This window comes from Ovis aries, chromosome 2 (assembly GCF_016772045.2).
Source record: "Ovis aries strain OAR_USU_Benz2616 breed Rambouillet chromosome 2, ARS-UI_Ramb_v3.0, whole genome shotgun sequence".
NCBI lineage: Eukaryota > Metazoa > Chordata > Mammalia > Artiodactyla > Bovidae > Ovis > Ovis aries.
This window is the reverse complement of record NC_056055.1, coordinates 103,504,240-103,522,771: the sequence shown is the minus strand read 5'-3', so window position 1 is coordinate 103,522,771 and position 18,532 is coordinate 103,504,240. Positions and strand designations below refer to the sequence as shown.

At 38.0% G+C, this 18,532-nt stretch overlaps 1 protein-coding gene across 17 annotated transcripts in view; it reads right to left on the bottom strand.

The window, feature by feature from the left end:
* The window catches only part of HMBOX1 (homeobox containing 1), a 208,958-nt gene that overhangs the window by 52,452 nt on the left and 137,974 nt on the right, over nt 1–18,532 (bottom strand). For all 17 annotated transcript variants that reach the window (XM_042243534.2, XM_060409573.1, XM_060409576.1 and 14 more), the window contains one exon: nt 13,559–13,712. In XM_042243534.2, coding sequence (XP_042099468.1) covers nt 13,559–13,712 — 154 coding nt within the window. The remainder of the gene's footprint in view (nt 1–13,558; nt 13,713–18,532) is intronic.

Genomic DNA, 18,532 nt, shown 5'->3' with positions numbered 1-18,532 from the left:
CAGGCCACTTATTAGCTTTGTGGCCCTGGGAAGGTATTCAACCTCTTAAAAGCCCTGGTTGCCTCAGTAGAAAAAGAAGAAACCAGGACTGTTATGAGACTTAAATGTGGAGGATAAATATATGTGAAATTCCCAGTACTGTGCTAAATAACTTTTTTTTAAAAGCTATATACCCCAAAATTCACCCATTTTAATTGTACAGTTTAGTAGCTTTTAGTATATCCAGAGTTGTGCAAGCATTATCACAATCAGTTTTAGAAATTTCCATCACCCCAAAAGGAAACCCAACACTCTTTCCTTAGTCTTCATCCTCCCCTACAATGTCCCTAATCTCCCCTGCCCTGGGAAACCACATATTTACTTTCTGTCTGTATATCTTTACTTATTCTGAGTATTTCATATAAATGGAATCATACAACACTGTCTTTTGTGACAAATATTTCTGGAACTACATATTTTAAAAGTCAAATATGTGGTACAGACAATACAATGAGGTCAGAGAAGTGGAAAAAGGCCAACAAAAAGGTGATCTATCTATATATCTATGTCTGTATCAGGGAAGCCTGTGTATTAATTATATCAGTATCTTTATTTAAACCTATATAAATCTACTGTAAGGCAGGTACCACTAAGATATGTGCTCAGGACTATTAGTGAAGTGCTGCAGGGATGGTAAGGAGTAGTAAAACAGTCTGTCTGTGATACATATGAACAGCAGGGTAGTTAGTGAAATTCTCCTCTAAATCCTTCACTTTCCTCATTTAAATGGGAAGAAAGATCATTGTGTGACAGGATGGGGAGACTGCAGAGAGAATAAAGTGTGAAATAATGGTTTAGGAGAGTGGGAAAGAATGAACCAGGAAGGTACAGTACGACTGTCTGGCAGAATTAGAGATCCACTTGAGGCTCATGGTCATGGATTTCAAATGAGATCAGCCAGAAGGGTTTTAGTTTTTCTGCAGCCATATTTAGCTCTTCGTAACTCTTCTCAAAATGCAGACACAATATAAATGAAGACACAGAAAGAGAAGAGATGAATGTATAAATGGTACATTCTGACTTGTGGCTCTATCTGTATCTACTCCACTGATGACCCCTGAATCTCCATGTCTAGGGCCACTGAAATCTGCTCATACAGAGATCTCGAGGTGATCTCACAGTCAGAGCTCTTAGTGGAAGGAATTTAGGTAGAAAGAGAACATGTGTTCAATACTGCTTATGAGAAAGGCATGCTACTATGTGTTTTACATATATTATCTCATTTGACTCTAATAACCAACTTCATTTTACAGAAAACTAATTTCCAAAGAATAATATAAGTGAAAATGGGACTAAACCATAAGTTTGTATGACTATCTATCATAGTACTTAACTCTTCTTTTTATAAATATGGTGAGGGGGGTTAAGAGACATTAAATGATTTGACCAAAGTCAAACTATATTCTAATGGTGCAGAGGGTATCTCCCAGATAAATGCTCTTTGAGCATCACCACTGCTAAATTATTTTATACTTCCTGCTCTGTTATCTCTGTGTTCAATCTGTAACTAGGTTAGGTTGATTTTTTCCTGCAATTTTTTTCTGATATCTACTGTCTTCTATCTACTTTCTTTCCTTTTGCTTTAATATTATTAATTTGGGCCCTCATCACTGATGCATAGGTTACCCTAACAGCCTCCAAATATCCCTCCTCAACCCATTTACATATAAGCTAGTCACTTTTTTCCTCTGAAGCACATATATATATAAATTATAAATAATAAAATTCCATAGTACAGAATTATGAAAATTAAATAAATTCACTTATCATGCAAAATAATTATCAATAAGATCAATAATTATACACTGCAGAATCCTATGGTAAAATGCAAAGCCATTATTACCAAGATTTTTGAGTGCAGATACTGCAACTTAGATTTATTTTACCTTGGCTCTAGGTATGTGGTATAAGTTCAAATACATACTGAGCTGGCTGATGTCTTGCCCATCTTCCATACTCCTATTGACATTATCAAACAGACCAATCTGATCAGGTACATCTCCTTTCTGATAAAGCCTGAACACTAAAGCTATAGTTTAATTAAGCATGGTCTTATTTAATTATAGAGTGCATAGTATGATGAAGTCCTAAGTAGAGATGCTCCTGATGAAAAACCCTATGTTTGGCCACAGAAAGTCTCCAACGTCATACTATCCTTTCTATGATTCTCGGACTGGTGAGTTTCTATTCATCAGCCACCAAAATGCAGCCAAAATGTCACTACTTTGGGAAAGTCTTCCTGACTCTCTCCTCTGCTTGCCTGAGTCTCAAGACCCCATAAATTTAATCAACCATCTTCACGACAGCATTCATTCCTTAGTTCTGGAATTATTTAGATGATTGTATCTCCCCATTCCAAGTGTGTGAGAAAATATATTTCTAGGCAACTAAAGATTGAATGAGAAGGGACTTCCCGGGTGGACCAATGACTAAGACTCTACACTCCCAATGTACGGGGCCTGGATTCAATCCCTGGTCAGGGAGCTAGATCCCTTGTGATGCAACTAAGACCTGGTACAGTCAAACAAATAAATAAATAACAATAGATGTTAAAATAGAGAGTTAATGAGAGGAAAGATCAAACCAGTCAATCCTAAAGGAAATCAACCCTGAATATTCATTTCGAAGGACTGATGCTGAAGCTGAAGCTCCAATACTTTGACCACCTGATGCGAAGGGCTGACTCATTAGAAAAGACCCTGATGCTGGGAAAGACTGAAGGCAGGAGGAGAAGGGGACGACAAAGGATGAGATGGTTGGATGGCATCACCAGCTCAATTGATGTGTTTGAGCAAGCTCCAGGAGATGGTGAAGGACAGAGAAGCCTGGTGTCTGCAATTCAGGGGGTTGCAAACAGTTGGACATGACTGAGCAACAACTACTTATTAGGGGGGACAAGCAGATATTGTGTGTCTCCTTACACGATGTAATAGGAAGAACAAAGCACCAGTTATACGCCAAAGAATTGAACCAGAATCTAAGCAGGACTCTAACTAGCAGTCTACAGAAAATACAGGATCATGTAATGAGACACTAAGAGGATGTAACTGTCCAAATCTAAAATGTGGGAAAATCAACAGGATAAAATACCTTGGTCTCTTTAACAAATAAACAGCATGGAATTTGTGTGTGTATGTATGTGTGTTTGGGTGTATAAAGCAACTGTTACAATTAAGCAACTCAGGAGACCAAACGGAGTGTGTAAAAAATACATGTTTAATGAAAAGGTGAATGAATGAATGAATGCTAATTAGAGAGAAGACTCATCATTATAAGTGATGAATTATTCAATTTTGTACTTTGAAAAGCAGGGCCAGATGTGGAAAAGGATGCAAAAGCATAGTAATTTTATATGTGAATTAGTGAAATATTTATGTTTTTATCATGGCCACACAGAAAATTTTCTGAAATATTTTAATATTTGGGTTTTAATTTATATTTGGATATTTCTTAAGATTTTGAGTAAAGAGAAAAATAAAAACAAATCATTATTGGTCAAATATTAACCATTATTTTTCTGTTGGAGATGAGATACAGTTGGTCTGTATTAGAGCTGCCCATCAAACTTTTCTGTGATGATATGCAAATGTTACATATCTGTGCTGTCTAAAACTATAGTCAGTAACCATATTTGACTATGGGGTGCTTGAAATGTGGCTAGTGTGACTAAGGAACTGAATTTTAAACTTTTAAAAGTTTATATGATTTAAATCTAAATAGCCACAGCTGGCCACCATCAGAGAGCACAGTTCTACATGAATATAGTTCTCTTTTCTATCTGCAATATTTTCCCCCTTCCTTTGAAAGTGATAGTAAAAGTTGCTCAGTCATGTCTGACTCTTTGTGACCCCCATGGACTTCAGAGTCTATGGAATTCTCCAGGCCAGAATACTGGAGTGGGTAGCCTTTCCCTTCTCCAGGGGCTCTTCCCAGCCCAGGGATCGAACCCAGGTCTCCTGCATTGCAGGCAAATTCTTTACCAGCTGAGCCACAAGGGAAGCCCAAGAATACTGGAGTGGATAGCCTGTCACTTCTGCACCAGATCTTCCCAACTCAGGATTCGAACCAGGGTCTCCTGCCCTACAAACAGATGAGTGAGCTATCAGGGAAGCCCCCACTTCCTTTCGACCTAATTAAATTATGTCCATCTCTTGGCCAACCTGTGGACCGTAGGCCACCAGGCCAAGCTCCTCTGTTCACGGAATTCTCCAAACAATACTGGAGTAGTTTGCCATTCCCTTCTCCAGGGTATCTTCCTGGCCCAGGATTCAAACCTAGGTTTCCTGAATTGCAGGCAGATTCTTTACCACCTGAGCCACCAGGGAAGCCCTAAATTACCCATCCCCCATTATAAGATCTTGAAGCACAATGTCCCTTTCCTTCATACATGTATTACAATTGCAATTTTACCTTGATTTGTATGATTAATTCATTAACTTCTGTCTCTCCAACCTGACTCTCTAGGAACAAGTTTCCAACGTTCACCACTGTACTGCTGTCACTGCATTGACAAGCAAATATTTATCAAGTAAATGTCACTATTAGATAACACTGGACAGTTGAGTTTTTGTGATATATGAAGGCTTTACATTTCCCCTAGTTCCACGTGATTTGACCCAAAATTTAGATTGTCTTTTAACACGCATATAATATACCTACAAAAGTATAGAGAACCATGAACCCCCAGTTAAACATCATCCAACTGTAAGAATCAGTAACTTACTGACATCACACCTGTTTTGTACACACCCTTGCCCCTATCTTCATGCTTTGCATTATTCTGAGGTAAATCCCAGATATCATTTTATCATATTATTATTATATAGGATATATTATAATAATCTTTTAAACTACTCCAGTATTGTTTGGAGAATTCTGTACATTTCAGTACATGTTTCTAAAAAACAAGAACCCTAATTTTTATAAACCCAGCACCATTTATATATAAGCAGCCATTATCATAACTGAAACAAGAATCACCATTTATCCAGTCAGGGTTCAAATTTCATCACCTGGCTGAAGTTGTTTTTATTTTAAACACTTGAAGAAACTGAGTTATTATGCTTAGGGTCTCTCACGTCAAGAATCTGATTGACTTGAATCTCCATGGTATTGATTAACAGAAAACTTTGTTTCATATTTCCTAAAAACTTGCAGCTGGATCTAGAGATGTGATTTAATTCAGTTTGAATTTTGTTAGAATACTCCATAGGTGGTGGTGGTACTATCCTCTAAGAGGTACATAATGCCTGGTTATCTATTTCTATGGGATGTTAGCAGCTATCAATGATCACTGTCAGATTATTTCCTTCAGAGTTTACCAAATAATGAAACTCTAATCATTCCATTTTCATTTATTAGCTGGAATCCTTCCTCAGGGAAAAACTTTTAAATCAAAGTTCATATGTGCAGAGCAGGTTATATTTTCCAGGGCTTCAAATATTTAGTTGGGTCGCTAATTCTCTAGGTGTGATCAGTGATTTTTTTTAGTATCATTATTACAAACAGATTTTTAATCAGTTTGATGAGCTTCAATATTACAATTGTTATTATTACTAGTGTTCAAACCATTCCCTTCTTTGGACAATGGGAGTCTCTTCAAGTTAGCCCCTGAGTTCTTTTGATATCACTCACTTATGTGCAGTAGCCTTCTTGTTTTAACACAATGTCCAGTCTCATCACTATAATTCCTGCCCCAGGCTTAGAATCAGACATTTCTCCTAGTGCTAATGGTATTTAGACCACAACTGGGCCCCAGGCATGCTTAATTTCTACTAGGTTGATCGCTGTCTACCAGCCTTTTGAGTAGGTACAGATGAAAAGTAACAAACCCCCTTCCCACTTTTTTTTCTCAAGAGAAAACATAACTAATTCTTCAGTTCAGTCACTCACTCTTGTCTGACTCTTTGTGATCCCATAAATCGCAGCACACCAGGCCTCCCTGTCCATTTATAATTCAAACTGAAGATTACAGGATTTCCCAATCAAAATTACAGCTGGCTTCTTATTAAAAACAGACAAGGTGATCCTAAAATTCATATGGAAATGCAAGGGACCCAGAATAGCTAAAATAATTTTGTAGAAGAAGAAAGCAAAATTTATCAATACTATAATACAAGAGTTACAAACAGGTTGTAAGACTAGACATACATAGATCAATGGAATAGAACTGAGAATTCAGAAACACACTCACATATACAGTCAATTGATCTGACATGAGAGCATGTCAAGACTATCAGTGGAAAAAGAAAAGTTTTTTCAACACTGCTGGATGGCTCACATGTGAAAGAATGATGCTGAGTCCCTACTTCACATCATACACAAAAAGTAACTCAAAATGGATCAAAGGCACATATAGGTCTTAAAGGTATAAAACTCTTGGAAATAACACAGGAATAAATCTTGGAGATTTTAATTTAGTACAGTCTTCCTAGATAAGACAATGCATACAAAAAAATAAACTGCAGTTCATAAAAAAACTAAAAACTTCCATGGGTCAAAGGTCATCATATCTAGTATGTGAAAGGACCACCCACAGACTGGGAGAAAATATTTGCAAACCATATATTTGATAAGGGACTTGTATGTAGAATACATAAAGAAATCTTACAATTCGATATAAAAAGATGACACAAGGACTTTCCTGGCAGTTCAGTGGTTAAGACTGGTACTTCCACTGCAGGAGGCACAGGTTTGATTCCTGGTCAGGGAACTAAGATCCTGCAGGCCGCAACTCAAGGTTCTGCATGCCTCAACTAAGACCAGGCACAGCCAAAACAAATTAAATTTTTCAAAAATGTGCCAAGGATCTAAACAGACATTTCTCCAAAAATACGCAAATAGCCAACAAGCACATGAAAATATTCTCAACATCATTAGCTAAGGAAACACAAATCAAAACCACAATGAGATTCTACCTCACACACACTAGGAGGACTATAACCAAACAGATAGATAGTAAGTGTTGACAAGAGACTGGAACCGTCATACGGTGCTGGGTGAAATGTAAAATGGTGACTCTGTTTTAGGAAAACAATATGGCAGTTCCCCAAAATGGTGAGAACAGAGTTACCATTTAACCAGCAATTCTGCTAGTACACAAGTTATGTTCAAGGCAGCATTATTCAAAATAGTTAAAAAGTGGAAACAACCCCAAATGTCCATTAACTGATAAATGAATAAATAAAATATGGTATAGGCAGAGGATAAGATGGTTGGATGGCATCACTGATTCAATGGACATGAACTTGGGCAAGCTCCAGGATGTGGTGAGGGACAGGGAAGCCTGGCGTGCTGCAGTCCACAGGGTTGCAGAGTTGGACACAACTTGGTGACTGAAACAACAACAGCACATATACTTCAGGGTATCAGTTGGCAATAAAAAGGAATGAAATACTGACACTGAAGACACTATATTAAGTGAAAGAAGTGAGTCACACAGGCCACACATATGATTCCATTCATGGGAAATGTCCAGAACAGGCAAATCTATATACAGAGAGAGAAGACTAACGGTTACATAGATTTGGAAGGGCCTGGGAGGGGGAGAAGGAGTGACAGCTGTTTGGTACAGGGTTTCTGGGGGGATAAAGAGAACGTTCTAAAATTGATTATGGTGATTGATGGTTACCTAACTGTAAATGTACTAAAAAGCACTGAATTGTGCACTTTAAATAGGTCAATCATATTTCAACAAGGCTGTTTGTTTTTTAAATAAAAAATTTTAGATAAATGGCTATTTTTATCCACATACATACAGAGATTACAGTCTTCTACACAATTCTTTTGATTTAATGTTTGAATCTCTTTTACAATGAAAATTTTGGTTCCTGATAACATTAATGATTACTTGTTTTTTTGTATATCAACATCTGTATCTAAATAGATTATCTGAATAACAATATTAACATTACCAAAATTAGTAAAAACAGTGAAATTTTTGCAGTTTTTATTTATAGCTGTATCCCACCTAGGAAGCATAGTCTAAATTGTGCAGTATAGTTATTTGATAAATATCCTAAGTGTCTAAGTCATCAATTTATACACACAGTAGGTCTGTTGGTTTCATTAGTTATTTTTTTTCAGGGATCACCTTTCCCCCTCATTTCAATTTAATCTTGTTTTAGAAAAATATTTAAATGGTTACAATGTCAAAACAAGGTATATTCAGAGAAATCTAGCTTCTATCCTTATTCCATCTAATCTGTTTTCTATTCTCCTATTGGAAATCATTTTATCTATTTCATGGTTTATTCTTTCATTAAAAACATAAGCGAATACATAAACAAATTGTAAGCCAATACATAAGTGATAGCATAGTATATACATTTGATATTGCCTTTTTACAAAAACATTATATCCTGAATATCATTATCATATAGAGAAGTATCCATTCCAATAACTCTAAAAATGCAAAAAAACCCTTTCAAATACTTAATAGCAATAGTACAGATGGACACAGGGCTTTCCTGATGGCTCAGACGGTAAAGCGTCTACCCGCAATGCGGGAGACCCTGGTTCGATTCCTGGGTCGGGAAGATCCCCTGGAGAAGGAAATAGCAATCCACTCTAGCACTCTTGCCTGGAAAATCCCATGAACGGAGGAGCCTGATAGGCTACAGTCCATGGGATCTAGAAGATTCGGACACGACGGAGCGACTTCACTTTCACAGATGGACACACTACGGTTTTCATTCTATGAAAAGAAAAATTCCCTCCTTTTTTCAGCTGCATAGCACTTCATTATGTAAGCCCGGATAGGCAACATATGTATGTACCATATAATTTATTCACCCAGTGCACCAACAGACATATTGGTTGAATTCAGTATTTTGATATTATTCCAACATGTATCTTTGGGATAATTTTCTAGAAGTTTACCTTTGGGATAATTTTTTATAAGTGGGAGTGCTGAGTTAAAGAGCAAACCCATGGGTAATTTTCCCTAATACTGGCAAATTCCTCTCCATAGAAGTTGTTCCATTTTGCATTCCCACAGGCAATGCATGAGAGTGCCCATTTCTCTGCAGCTCAAAGAACAGAAAACACTGTGGAACTGTTGGATTTTTGCCAATGTGATAGGAGAATAATGGTAGTTATTAATATCAGTGTAATTTTAATTTCTCTTCATGAGTTAAACATCTTTTCATAAAGTGTAAGAGCCAGTTGTATTTGTTTCTCTGCTGATATCTCTAGTTCATTTTTCTATAGAGTTGTTGGTATTCTCTCTCTCTCAAAAGTTCTTTATACTTTAGGGACAATAATAAGCAGCAAGTCTTTTATCCCGTTTTACTTTGTTCATGGTTTTTTTCTGCTCTCAATTTTTCTTGTAAGTTATGTAATCATATTGCTTTTGGATTTTGAATCTTAAGAAACAGTTCACCATTTCTAGGATATGGATGAATCATTCATGTTTTCTTCTATTATTTATATAGATTCACTTTTTTGAATTATTTGAAATTTATCTTAGTGTATGAGGTGAAGAATGAAATATTTTTTGACTTGTACTAATAATATTTGAGTAAGGCTGGTACTTTGCTGGCTTTATAGTCTCTGCATGTGTATTTATTCATCCATTTGGTCTAGGAAAAAAAATCAAGAATTGCTCTAAGGCTAGGGAATTTTATATTCTGTGTTAGAAAATTAAAAGCTCCATTTTCACAGAAAGAAAATCATACTGTGACCTTCTGTACTACTGCTATTGAAAACTTTCAAAGGCTTCTGGCATTTTTGAAACTACTGGAATAAACTACATCATACTTTCTTACTGACTGTGTCAGGTAAGATAAACCAAAGATAACTAATTCCTGGATTAAAGACACACTAATTAAAATTAAGGTTAAAAAGTGAAAACTAAGATTAAACAGGAGCCTCACATAGGATAATTGCTCAATGTCTTTCTAGGTGAAATTTAATCAGTGATTTTGTGGCCAGTTCTTGTTGCCTTGGGAAAACACGAATTGCAAAGCTTTCAAGGTTCAATTCTGAAAATGTATTAGCAATATCACCCATTATTATTAATGTTAGCAATTTTTAATTAATCCTTCCTCAAACTGACATTATGTGATAAATGGATACTGGCTTCTTTGTTAAGGGGACAACTGACTGAAACTGCCCACTCCAGCCAGGCAAGATAGCAGCCACTTGGATGAACTATCTTACCAACAGGAGGTCCTGGTAAAGTGGAACTAACAAGCTATCATGAACCGGAAGAATTCAGGAAAGGTCAAAAGGAGAGAGAAAACACCAGTACATATGTCCTACCAACCTCCCAGAATCCTCCTCCCTGGAATCCATCTTGACTGAGCAATGCATGCACCATCAGGGATGAACCTGAGTCAGAGTGACTGGCCAGAGACAGTCCAGACACTAACCTCATCACCATAAAACCTGAGACCATGAGCCATGTGGCAGAGCTGTTCTCCTGGGTTCCCTTATCCTCCTGCTCGCCACCTGGGTGCCCCTTCCCAATAAAGTCTCCTGCTTTGTCAGCACGTGTATTTCCTTAGACAATTCATTTCCAAATATTAGATAAGAGCCCACTTACAGGCTTTGGAAGGAGTCTCCCTTTCTGCAACATCTTCATGAAAAAATTGAACTCTCAATCAATAAATCAATCAGTACTTATACCAAATGGAAACTAATACAAGAGCTATTTTGCTATCAAGAAGAAAATGTAAAATATTGGAAATAATTCAAGTTAGATATTATTTAAATGCATGTCTGTTCTGTGATAAATTCTGAAGGAATTTTTTAGAAGGATCAAAATTTCTAAATGAGAAAAACAGAGGAGATTGTAAATGTCATGTCTTTAGTACAATAAAGTCTCACTCTTTCACTTTAACCAATCAAGCCTATAAAGATTGTTATAGATCAGAAAGCCTTCTTTCTGATCTATAATAGAGTCGGGAAAGGAACAGATGATGTAACATCAGTGGATCTCTATAGTTTCATTTTGCCTACTGGGTCCAATCATCTCATTAAGAAAGGCTTTTAATTTCAACTTGATCACAAAAATAAAACGGTCTGAACTTCAGCAATGAAAATCTCCCTCTCTTTCAGGCAGTGATGTTAATGAGCTGGGAAATATACAGGAAGAGAAGCAACAGTTAGAACCGGACATAAAACAACAGACTGGATCAAAACTGGGAAAGGAGTACATCAAAGCTGTATATTGTCACCCTGCTTATTTAACTTATATGCAGAGTACATCATGTGACATGCCAGACTGGATGACTCACAAGCTGGAATCAAGATTGCCGGGAGAAATATCAATAACCTCAGATATGTAGATGACACCACTATAATGAGAGAAAGCAAAGAGGAACTAAAGAGCCTCTCGATGAAGGTGAAAGAGGAAAGCAAAAAAGCTAGCTTAAAACTCAACATTCAAAAAACTAAGATCATGGCACCTGGTCCCATCACTTCATGGCAAATAGATTGGAAAAAGTACAAAGAGTGAGACTTTATTTTCTTGGGCTCCAAAAACACTGTGGACGGTGACTGTAGCTATGAAATTGAAAGGCGCTTGCTTCTTGGAAGAAAAACTATGGCAAACCTAGACAGTATATTAAAAGGCAGAGACATTACTTTCAAAGCTATGGTTTTTCCGGTAATCATGTATAGATGTGAGAGTTGGACCATAAAGAAGGCTGAGCACTGAAGAATTGGTGCTTTTAAACTGTGGTGTTGGAGAAGACTCTTGAGAGTCCCTTGGGCAGCAAGGAGATCAAACCAGTCAATCCTAAAGGAAATCAACCCTGAATATTCATCAGAAGGACTGATGTTGAAGCCCTAAATCTTTGGCCACCTGATATGAAGAGCCTACTCATTTGGAAATATGCTGGGAAAGACTGAAGGCAGGAGGAGAAGGGGGCAACAGAGGATGAGATGGTTGGATGGCATCATCGCCACAATGGACACGACCCTGGGCAAACTCAGAAGATAGTGGATGACAGGCAAGACTGGTGTGCTGCAGTCCATGAGGCCACAAAGAGTTGGACATGACTTAGTGACTGAAAGACAAAGGCAGGAAGAAAGATAGCAAAAGTCCTAGACTGCATAATTCACCTCTGGCTGTGGAAAAACACCTTTTAGTGGAAGCTAAAGCTCAGAATCTGTGACCTGAACAAAGTTTCACAGCTGGTTAATGGCAAAGCCAAGATCAGGCTCCAGGTCTTCTGACTCTGAGTCAAATGTTCTTTTCAGTATACCATTCAATTGGCCAGAGTAGACAGCAGGAAAAAAATGTGAAGCAGGCTCAATGTAAGTATGTATATGCTTAGAAGTTAAATTTAGTTTTAAACATTCAATTCCATTCTATTATTTAAATTATCGAGAAGTCACAATATGAAAAAGTTCAATGCTTTTCACCTCTGCCTAATATATTCTTTTTCTCTACCACTTAATCTTGGGAGATAAATACTTTTCTAATAGACAACTATTACCTTACTGCATACAAAAACTGTCCATCAAACCAAGATTCTATAAACATTACTTACAGGTAGCTTACAGGTAGGAGACGAAAAGGATAATTATACTACAGGATCCACCTTAAATATGCTGAACATTTCATCAGTTCAGTTCCGTTGCTCAGTGTCTGGCTCTCTGAGACCCGTGGACTGCAGCCCACCAGGCCTCCCTGTCCATCAACAGCTCCTGGAGTCTACTCTCAGACTCCCGTCCACTGAGTCGATGACACCACCCAATCACCTCATCCTCTGCTGTCGTCCTCCTCCCGCCTTCCACTTTCCCAGCATCAGGGTCTTTTCCAATGAGGCAGTTATTCCCATCAGGTGGCCAAAGTATTGGAGTTTCAGCTTCAGCATCAGTCCTCCCAATGAATATTCAGGACTGATCCCCTTTAGAATGGACTGGTTGGATCTCCTTGCAGTCCAAGGGACTCTCAAGAGTCTTTTCCAACACCACAGTTCAAAAGCATCAATTCTTCGGGTTAGTGCCAAAGAACATTTCATAACCACATTTAATTAACTTACATAATTTCAAATGAGAAGACTAAAGCTAAGGTCAAATTAAAGTTTACAAAGTACTGAGTACCTACTATGGATCAGGAATTGGTGCTAGAGTCAGAGGACATGAAATCAAAGTCAAAAACATGTACTTCTAGCCTTTGGGATGAAGCTCATTTAGGCTGTACTGCTTATCAAAAAAAGTTAGGCCTCAGTGGCCTCCTACACAGTTATTCAATATTTTTTATGAAAATAAGACTTCAATGAGTTTTTCTACAGTGTAATACAAAGATCTAAACTCAAAAAAATTATTTCAAAGTTTCTTAAATCACTGAGGACACAAATTACATTGATAAATGCTAACTACAGTTCTATGAATTCTCAACGGTTAAGATGAATAGTATTTCAATTATATAGCACTTATTCTACCTCAAAATAATTTGAGAGAATCTAGATCTCAAATTACTTGTTTGAAATGAAGGGTCCACATCTACCCCAAGTTTCTCTTTCCTTACTTTGGGAGACTGCTCCTAGGAAAAGGAGACAGGTACCTTTCCATGACAGCCAGACACTCCTTTCTCCAGGTAAATCGACTGCCTCGCCGTAGTCGGAAGGTGCCAGACGTGGCTGAGACTGGGGGAGGCGTTTGTCTCCACTCCGGGTCCTCTATTGGAATAGGTGCTGGTCTCATACTTAGCGTAGCCCCTGAAAATAAACAAGATACTTTTTTGTAAATATCTTGTAATTTACTAAAACCAGCATGACAAATATATCAAGAAATCAACAACTGACTTTTGCCCCTTCACTGGAACTTGCAGGCCCTATACATTTGATAGTTATATTTTCCATAAAACTCAAAATTAAAAGATCCAGCTATAAAACTCCTAGAGAGAACATAGGCAAAACACTCTCAGACATAAATCACAGCAGGATCTCTATGATCCACCTCCAGAATTCTGAAATAAAAGCAAAAATAAACAAATGGGATCTAATTAAAATTAAAAGCTTCTGCACAACAAAGGAAAATATAAGCAAGGTGAAAAATAATAGCAAATGAAGCAACTGACAAACAACTCATCTCAAAAATATACAAGCAACTTCTGCAGCTCAACTCCAGAAAATAAACGACCCAATCAAAAAATGGGCCAAAGAACTAAATAGACATTTCTCCAAAGAAGACATACAGATGGCTAACAAACACATGAAAAGATGCTCAACATCACTCATTATTAGAGAAATGCAATCCTCCTACACTGTTGGTGGGAATGCAAAACTAGTACAGCCACTATGGAAAACAGTGTAAAATAGAACTACCTTATGACCCAGCAATCCCACTTCTGGGCATACACCGAGGAAACCAGAATTGAAAGAGACACATGTAGCACTGTTTATAATAGCCAGGACATGGAAACAACCTAGATGTCCATCAGCAGATGAATGGATAAGCAAGCTGTGGTACATATACACAATGGAGTATTACTCAGCCGTTAAAAGAATTCATTTGAATCAGTTCTGATGAGATGGATGAAACTGGAGCCGATTATACAGAGTGAAGTAAGCCAGAAAGAAAACACCAATACAGTATACTAACACATATATGGAATTTAGGAAGATGGCAATGACGACCCTGTATGCAAGACAGGAAAGAGACACAGATGTGTATAACGGACTTTTGGACTCAGAGGGAGAGGAGAGGGTGGGATGATTTGGGAGAATGACATTCTATATCATGTGAATTGAATCACCAGTCTACGCAGGATGCAGCATGCTTGGGGCTGGTGCATGGGGATGACCCAGAAAGACGTTATGGGGAGGGAGGTGGGAGGGGGTTCATGTTTGGGAATGCATGTAAGAATTAAAGATTTTAAAATTTAAAAATAAAAAAATAAAAAAAAAAAAATAAAAAAAAAATTATTTGACAAAAATAAAAATCTCAGGAGATAAAAACTCTTCCTTAGGGAAAAAAAACCCATCATTAATTATTTTAAGTGTCTTTTTTTTTTTCAGCTAGGCATTTGTCTTTTATTTTTGTTTATGTCAACAAAGCTCAAAATCTATCTCTTCAGGGGAAAAAGGATATACGGTTTTTGGCCCAGTGACAACTTAGACAATCTTCTGAAAAAATTTTCTTGAGATTCCTACTTGACAGTTTTAATCTTTCTGAACAATATACCCTACACGTTCAGATTCTTATTACCATTTGAAAGTCTTTGGGTTGCTGAGAAAATGGAGCCCTTTAAACAAAGTATGCAGGTAGGAGATGAATTTAAGGTAACCCTAACTGTTGCTCCCTGGTGGCTCGGTCAGTGAAGAGTCTGCCTGCAATGTGGGAGACCTGTGTTCAGTCCCTGGGTTGGAGAGATTCCCCTGTAGAAGGAAAAGGCAACCCACCTCAGTATTCTTGCCTACAGCCCAAGGGGGTCACAGTCAGACATGACTGAGTGACTAACACACACAACTGTTGCAAACATTTTTTTAAAAAAGCCAAATATAGCAACAGAAAGAGATATTTGATGTTTTCAGTCTGTTAATTAAATCAGATCTCCATAATTCTACCTGTTAATGCTATACTATTTCTCACCTCTTGAATCTCATAAAACCAATGGAAAAAATGTACAATTGAGATATTTTACTAATTCAGACTAGTCTTTTCTCAACCTGAACTGCAATAATGCATGCACGAATGTATTTCTTTCTCCGTAACTGAAATTATACTTTACTTATTATACCCTGCAATTAATATCATGGATAGTGTTTCTATTGTACTACATACAGATTTGTTGATATCCCCTTAATGGCTACATCATTACATGCACTGTCTCATACAAATGTCCAATATTTTAACCAATCCTCATTTCCTCTCCAAACCTGCTGCCCTGCCGTCTTTCTGTCCAAGAAAATGGTGTCCCTATTCTTCAAACTGCTCAGCTCAAAACTCTCAGATTCACCTTTGACTCTGCTGTTTTCACCCTACCTACTATAATATATACCTAATTAATCCACAGGCAAATCCTATCAGTTTTATCTTCAAAATATATCCAGAATCAGACCAATTTATATGACCTTCACTGCTCCCACTTTACAGTAAGACAGTATCATCTATCCTAAACACAAATTCCTTGCATAGGTTCCAAGGATGGCCCTTCACAGTTGGTCACACCTCCTGGTAATCATGCCTTTGAATCTGGGTAGGCCCTGTGACATGCTGTGACAACAGAAAATGGAGACAGCTAGAGGCTAGGTCACAAGGGCTTCCCAGGTGGGGCTAGTGGTAAAGAACCCTCCTACCAATGAAGAAGATGCAAAAGACAGCGGGTTTGATCCCTAGGTAGGGAAGACCCCCTGGAGTAGGAAACGGCAATCTACTCCAGTATCTTGCCTGGGACTCCAGTATCTTCCGTGGACAGAGGAGCCTGGTGGCTACAGTCCATGAGGCTGCAGAGAGTTGGACACGACTGAACAACTACACAGCGCAGATCATAAGCTTTGCAGTTTCTGACTAGACTTCCTGGAATGCTGGTTCTTGGGGAAGTGGGCTGCCATATAAGAACTATGACTAACCTGAGATCATGCTGTTTTAAGGAAGCCAAAGCCAGCCATATGGAGTGAAAGAGGCCCAGTCTGCTCCCAGCTGCTCCTGTGAAATCCACCCAGGCACCAGACATTTGAGGAAAAAAGCCAATTTGGACACCCTAGCTACAGCAGAAGCTATGCAGACAGACAGGACAGCCGACAGACAGAAGGCTCCAGACATACAGTCCCAATACAGTTGTGTGGTAACCAGCTTCCAAGGTGGCTCCTGAGGAATCCCACATCCTTGTATTGACCTTGTCGTACCAAGATTAGTTTATGCGACCAACAACATGTCATGAAGTGGTGGCATCCCACTTTTTGGGGACTAGACTACAGAATACATTGTGGTGTCTGTGTTGTTGTTCTGGCTCTCAGATCACTTGCTCAGGGGGAAACTAGTGGCCATGTAGTAAGAATACTCAGGAAGCCAATGGTGAGGTCCATATGGAGGACCTGGCATCTCTAGCCAACAGGCTGTAAGAACTGGAGCCTGCAGGGACTCACAGGAGTGACCTTAGAAGCAGACTGTTAGTGGGGACTGTCTGTGCTAACAGCTTGACTACAACCTCATAAGTAACTCCTGAATTCCCAATCCACAGAAATTGTGAGATAATTGATACTTGATGTTTTCAGCTGCTAAACTGTGGGGTAATTTGTTACACAATAAGATAGAATAGAAGACATCACAAGCATCCCCAATTTTCTCCAACACATTGAGTATTGTGTTACTAATCATTCACATTTATAAATTTGGCAGGCAAAAAAATTCTAATAAAAAGATTTCACTATTAGTAAGAATGAGCATCTATTCCTATTTTCTGACAATTATTTAATGTAAAGTCTCTTGTGAACTTTTATCTTTCGTCCTTCTTTCAAGTTATTCCTCTCACTGGCGTATAGATAACACACCAATTGCTAGTCATATAGACTGCAACTGTCTTTTTCCAGTTTGTCTTTAGACTTTTTGTTTATGGTGTGCTCTGTGATCTTAATTTTTGTACAGTCAGATCTGTTCATCTGCTTCTTTATGGTCAGTGTATCTTGTATTACTCAGAACAGTTTTTAGTTTTCACTTTTGTTTGCACTCTTAATATACACATGATCTCCTGTTATGTGTGATGTAAATATTTGACTTCTTCCTCAAATGGGCAAATCTGTCACCTACAGAAGATATTATAGACTGATAGCTTAAAAGGTGTGGCACAGTCTGGCCTTTTGCCATAGTTTAAATAAAAGTTTTACTGGCACACATCCACACTTCGTCATTTACATATTGCCTCTTTTTTTGGTACTCTAATGGCAGAACTGAGTAGCTGTGACAGAGACCACACAGCTTGCAAAGCCTAAAATATTTACTATCTGCCCTTTACACGGAGAGTTTGCTGATCCCTGATTTTAAAAATTCCTGGCCCACACACTATGAACTCTAAATTGAAACCTTTCTTTAGATAGCTCAAGAAAGAGGCCTCTGTTCTGCCAAAATAACTTAGCAATTAGGTCTGGGCCCAACTCAAAATTAACAAAGTTTAGGTGTAAAAAGGGAATTATGGGGCTAGAGAGTTTCAGAATCCTTGTTTTGGTATTCTTCTGAATGTAAGCAGGATTTACAGTATAATGAGGGCTCTGGAGTCTAAGTCAGAATATACAAACTTTATCCTACAGCCTCGATTCTACAGTCCCAAACAGAGCCAAACTTGTTACTATGGCTGATTAAGACAGAAGTAGAAATGATCGGGCTGAGGCAGCAGGACCCCATCCAAGGTCTGCTCTGGTAAAAGGATACAGAACTTCAGGGCTTCAGTGGGTGGAGGACAAGAAATAGGTCAGTGAGTTGCAACTAGCAGGCCATATCTGTAACTGTGGCATGCTTTCTTAGAGTGATAAATGGGCACAAAGAAAACAAAGAATCTTAACCAAATAATGAGATGGAAGGAATAAGCAAAGTGACAATA